Source organism: Coregonus clupeaformis, chromosome 25, assembly GCF_020615455.1.
Source record: "Coregonus clupeaformis isolate EN_2021a chromosome 25, ASM2061545v1, whole genome shotgun sequence".
Lineage (NCBI taxonomy): Eukaryota > Metazoa > Chordata > Actinopteri > Salmoniformes > Salmonidae > Coregonus > Coregonus clupeaformis.
This window is the reverse complement of record NC_059216.1, coordinates 16,265,787-16,271,927: the sequence shown is the minus strand read 5'-3', so window position 1 is coordinate 16,271,927 and position 6,141 is coordinate 16,265,787. Positions and strand designations below refer to the sequence as shown.

General features: G+C 40.0%; 1 protein-coding gene across 2 annotated transcripts; it reads left to right on the top strand.

Moving 5' to 3' along the window:
- Positions 1–1,377: 1,377 nt before the first annotated feature.
- Positions 1,378–5,941, top strand: LOC121538775 (thyroid transcription factor 1). Of its 2 annotated transcripts, none has more exons than XM_041846938.1 (3): positions 1,378–1,448; positions 3,614–4,195; positions 4,653–5,941. In XM_041846938.1, exons 2-3 carry the CDS (start codon positions 3,826–3,828, stop codon positions 5,309–5,311), a joined length of 1,029 nt encoding a protein of 342 aa, XP_041702872.1. In that variant the 5' UTR covers positions 1,378–1,448; positions 3,614–3,825; the 3' UTR covers positions 5,312–5,941. The 2 variants fall into 2 exon arrangements, with proteins under 2 accessions (XP_041702872.1, XP_041702871.1); XM_041846937.1 differs by having other exon boundaries at positions 4,626–5,941.
- Positions 5,942–6,141: the final 200 nt, after the last annotated feature.

Genomic DNA, 6,141 nt, shown 5'->3' with positions numbered 1-6,141 from the left:
AGGTTATTATATGATGACCATTCAATTCCGGACATTTAACACAGAAGCAAGATATGTGTCCTTGAAAGAATCGTAATGTGTTTTTTAAATGAAATCCTTGTTTGTCATTAGACCCTTATAATACAATAATTGTAGCCTTGGACCATAGTGGTAGTCTACACATCCACAATAATATCGCATTACAGGCCCTAGAGCGCATGCATATGCATAAGGAGGACGTGATCTATTGATCGAGCTGGTTAATCCGGACACAATCTAATTACAAATAGGCCCAAATAAACAAGATTGTTCGGTCATAAGACTATCATACAGGTCGCGAACAACATTGTTCCATACCCTAATTTGATATTAGTTTCAATAAATAATAAAAGCCTGACATTTCAATATTATAACTGTGTGATAACAAATTAGAAAATTACGTTTTCTGTCAAATTAAAGTTATATTTAGTGCATAGTTTCAAATATATTATGAGCAAAGCTTATTAATTGTCCCCTGTTAACAAGTAGGTTTAACAATGTGCTATACATTTAGCAGAAAAAAAAAGAAAGCAATTGGAGAAAACGCGCTGGGAAAACCCAGAGAAAAACTCATAACCTATTCATCTTCGAGGGACAATACACAACTTCACCGTCGCAAACGATACTATGACACCAAGACAAAATAGTGTTTGGTGTATATGTACCTGATAAGATTTGATATTTAAATTGTATTTCCTGCATTAAATTGGTGATTCAAAGTCTATGGACAATACATCTCAAAATCGGAGGGCAAGCCTTTAACTCCTATGTGGAAAGTCAATAGGATAGGCCTACATTTTTACTTTTTTGAAGTTAGCAATCTTGGGGTGATTTATCATGTATTTATTATTTGAGTTATACATTAAATATAATATATTTCAAAGCTAAATAGCAAATAGACTACAAGCAATCATAACAGACAAGCACAATATAGGCTGTAATGTAATTACAATGTAATCTGAATAACAGTGGCAGGGCTATATCTATTCCATTTCAAACTTGCACCAATAAACCCATTCAAATATAAATCTGACAAACCTTCTAGAGGCCTAGGTATTTCCTTCCTCGCACGTCCAAATATCTTGCTGTCGAAGAGAGGCCTCTTATAATTTCATGTGCACAAGCTCTACAAGTTGTAATGTATAGGCCACAAGACAAGCGTCTACGCATCAAAACTATTACTCTAAACTGTGCAGCCAACCGGCGCGAGATTTTAGTGCTTTTCCAATGTGGAGGGTCTCTGGACCCGGTCGTGCTCTCTGACTCAATAATCCAGAAGGTTGAGAGGTTTGCCTCATTTACATAACGTTAGAGATGCTATGACTGTGGCCTACCTTTCCCATGTTCCCAAAAACCCACCACGAGCCCTAGCGCATAGCCAAAAGCGTGGAGGTGGCTCACAGAGTTGGTTTGTTTGATGGCCTTCGCAGGTAAGATCACATACTGTACTTAGGTGGATCATGTTTAACAGTATATTGATAAAAGCAGGTGAATTGAGGTTTAACTGAAATAGAAAAGTAAAAACACGTGTAGTATGTGTTTTGCAGTTGAATTGCAATAAACTTTTCAAACAAAATAAATTACCATATGGTCTTGGTACGATATTTACTCTGACGTGAGGTTAACTTTATGCATAATGCTACTGACTTTTGAGTGCCGTGAATTAGCTTGTCTCCTGTATTATGCCTCCGAACCTATACAAAATCCACACACTCCGTTGGATAAATGCGATGAGAAGGGTTTGTGAGTAATTGAAGGATGCAAGTGAGAACCTAAATATTTACTGAATTAAATTGCATAACAACAATGATTTATTATTCATAATGAACATCTTAAACGGAGATTGGTGTTGCGTTGCCAGTAATTGATGGCTGACCATGCCGCATCTTCATTTGCGCGATTAGGATAGCCTACTTACTGACGTGTCATACTAAATCAAATTATGGTGTGAGTTTAGACCATTATTTTCCCTCTTCAACAAAGGGAAATATGCCACCATATATGATAACATTGGTGCTTTGGGTTATGGATATTTTTATTTGTTTTAGTGAGTTCTGGTCACCCTAAATTACACTTTGGTCAAGAATGTGAGAAATTGATACCACCTGAGAGTAAAGCCGTAATTATTGCATGAAGAATTAATACAAATATATCACCAATAAAGAAAGCCCCATTAGTCAAAAATGTAGACCTCAACAGTGCCTATGTCTGAGTATTTTAGCATTGCTTGGAAACGGATAGGCCTACCTTTATGAGCTCAATATCTATACAGGTAGCTATAGTCCTGTGTTTTGTCCAGTTATAACATTAGCCTAATAAGAACAAAAACGATGTCAATAAGTCTAAATCATCACAACAATCACCACCACCATCTTTATCTTCTTCATCATAACAATAATTTCCCATTGTCTCTTGTCTTAAGTCACTGATTCAACGTTTTAGTTATGGTCAAATATTTTCTAAAAACTTAATCGATTAGCCTTGATAAAACAAAGATCATGCCACTGCAGTTGATGAACTGTAAAATAAATATAGGAATCATGATAAATTAATAATAATAGCATAGTAATACCGTTACATTTCATGGCTAATTGTTTTGTCGATTCAAAAGCCCTTTTCTTGTTCGTCTTATCTGATGTTCCTGCCTCTGGCGCCTGGAAGTTTACACAAAGATTAAGATGCCAGGTCACGCAGTGGGCTTATGCTCACATCGACAAACCTATCCAAGTGTCCACAATGCCCCAGGTTGATTAAAGCTGAGTCAGGTGGTTGAGTGCCGTGTAAGGATGTTGTTGCATATCATCAGTTATCATCATGTGAATTTGAATTCCAATGAAACATGATCAAATTATTATAATCTATTAAAAGCAATGCATACGCAGAAACACTTGTGTTTTCAGAATATAAATCCAGTGTTTTATTTTACTTTCATTGATATCTGTCAACTCGAAATACACAAAAACTTACTGATTACTGTTAAATTTCTGCACTCTGCAAAGTCAGATTTTGTCCATTCGGGAAAAGCAATACAACTTTGTCAGATCTATTGTCTGCAAGAACACAGGTGGAAACAACATGTAGGCTAGCCTATTCTCGGGTAGATCTTCAAGTATTTCTAATATTCTATTTATCTAATGTCAATATACTGTTTATAAAGTTAGGATCCCTATCCTCATTTTTCCCTCTCAGGATTGTATTACTTTGAGCTAATTTGGAAGTGCCCCTCTCTGGTGGAACAAAATGATACTTAAGACGCATACATTACGTGGTCATAAAATTGAGGAGAACCATTGTACCTCTTTAGCGATGCTCGGTGGCGCTTATGTCTGGGTAAAGTGCTCTCAAAGTTTCTAAAAAGTATGGAATTCCCTATTGACGCAGAACAACATTACACGTATCCTATATGCACTCAGCTGTTGTGCAGAACTTTATTATGGAAAGACATGTGGACAAATAACAATGTCTCATCCCATAAATGATATGTTAGAAAAATAAATACACCGATTTGATTTGGCATAATGTTCACCTTAATACAAAAGTAACAACATTTTCCTTATCTTACTAAAATGTCAATGACTATTGTTTGCTCATTTAGGACGTTGCTCCGCCCCCTGTGTTTGTCGTAAACCTGGCTGCTGGCTACAATAAACCCGAGCTATGAGCGCCCAGGGCTCGCCTCCTTCTCCAAGGCGATCAATCGGATCGCAGGCGTACTACAAGCACTCACTTACGTAGCCATCCACAAGGAGAGAGCTGATACAACAACACGGTTGATCTGCTCAACAAAATCTACCTGCTTTCTGAACCATGTCGTTGAGCCCAAAGCATACAACGCCTTTTTCAGTGACTGATATTTTGAGTCCTATCGAGGAGACCTACAAGAAGTTTAGTGGAATGGACGGCTCAGGGAACCTAACCTCTCCACTGGGAGCTTACCGACAGCCTCAGGTGTCCCAGACTGGCATGCAACAGCACTCCATGGGCCACAACGCCAGCGTGGCGACCACCTACCACATGCCACACACTGTCTCCCAGTTCTCGCACAGCGCCATGGGTGGGTACTGCAATGGGAGCATTGGCAACATGGGAGACCTTCCGTCGTACCAGGAAACCATGAGAAATAACGCAGCAGCCACAGGGTGGTATGGCGCGAACACGGATCCAAGATATTCAACAAGTAAGTCGTTTTTTAGATTTAGATTTTTATTGTTTGGTGACTTGTTTTATTTCACTGTCACCAAACTTTTAACGAAACGCGGACAGATTAACCAATAACACACTACTCACCATCACTGAGTAGCCTAGACTAGTCTGACATTACACCATTTTCGAATATCGAAAAAAGTCTGTTTTCATTTTATTTCACAAAATATTTATATATTATTATTATTGGAATTAAATAAACTTGCTCATTAAAGCTGCCTAGTGACCTCAGATACGTGGATGAACGTTTAATTCTGAGGTGAGACTGTGAGAGCTTGTTGAGTAACCTATATTTGGCCAATTACGCACGGCATACAGACCATTGCAAACTACTTCAGGCCAACAAACCGACACATTTGCATTGCTGAATATTGAATGTGCGTATATGTATGTATATTTTTAAGTTTCTAGATTCATGGGACCTTCCACAGGTATGAACATGACTGGAATGGGGAACCTAACAGGCATGGGGGACGCCTCCAAGTCCATGCCACCCCTGCACGCAGCGCCCAGGAGGAAACGACGGGTACTCTTCTCCCAGGCTCAGGTGTACGAGCTAGAGAGGAGATTCAAACAACAGAAATACCTCTCAGCGCCAGAGCGGGAACACCTGGCCAGTATGATCCACCTGACGCCGACCCAGGTCAAGATCTGGTTCCAGAACCACAGGTACAAGATGAAGCGGCAGGCCAAGGACAAAGCGGCGCAGCTGCTGCAGCAGGACAGCAACCTGTGTCAACAACAACAGTCTCCGAGGCGCGTGGCCGTGCCTGTTCTGGTGAAGGACGGTAAACCATGTCAGAACGGCTCCAACACACCAACGCCGAACCAGCAGCAGGTACAGCAGCAACAACAACAGCAGCAGCAACAGAACGGCTCTGGGGTTGTGCTCCCCGCTTCCAGTAATGCCATCAATCAACACCAAAACCATCAGGTCAACTCCTTAGTTCAGGCCCAAGACCTGGAGGAGATGTCACCTAGCCCTCCTTCACTCCACAGTCAGATCAACATGGCGCAAATAGACACTTCTGTTATAGACTACACTAATAACATGGTCAGCTCCAACCTACTCTACGGCAGAACTTGGTAGGACCTACTGTCATTTACAATTTTTATATGTTAACCTGCGGACGAGCCCAAGAGAAAACGAGACATATATCATGTTGATATACACAACTGTGCGAAAATGGAGTCCTTTGTGGCTGAGAGAACAACGCGCTCAAGCGCACCAGCTGGTCAGGGCACATTTTCTTGACATTTCTGAGAGGGAGACTATTTTTGAACATTAAACGAAGTGGCAACCCATGAAATAGATTGTGTCGTTTCTGTACCTTTTGTAATCAATGTGATGGACTTCCTCATAATGTTAACGTTGTCTATGTTGTTGAACGGGAATGCTGCTCCACATTAGGGGGACTGGAGGGAAAAGTGAGATAGGTGGGATCAGGTATGAACTCTCTCAAGGTACTAAACCACCACTTCTTTGCGGTGATAACCTGGTATTTGATGCTATTAATATTGTAAACTAATGTATTAATTTAGACTTAAAGAAAGTAGGAACTGTATATTTGGCTAACACACGAGAATGCGTTTACCTGTATGCTTGTTTTAAGTCGACTTTTTTGTTTTCTTTATTCTTTTGTCAAAACGAACAAATGCGTGATGGCTGCTGTATATGTTTCAAACCAATTGAACGTTAACAATAAATCACTTGAAGTGCGAGCTATTCCTGGCGAATTACTTTTTATAAGGATATTGGTTGGAGTGCGTTTTCATTATTGTGTGATTGAGACCAAATTGAGTTGGAACGCAAGGTCGATGGGGTAGCCAGCATTGTTCACAGGTGATTTTGTAGAGGAAACGCAGATGTAGGCGGACCAATACACTGAGAAATAGTATACCCTATTAAAAATATGATCC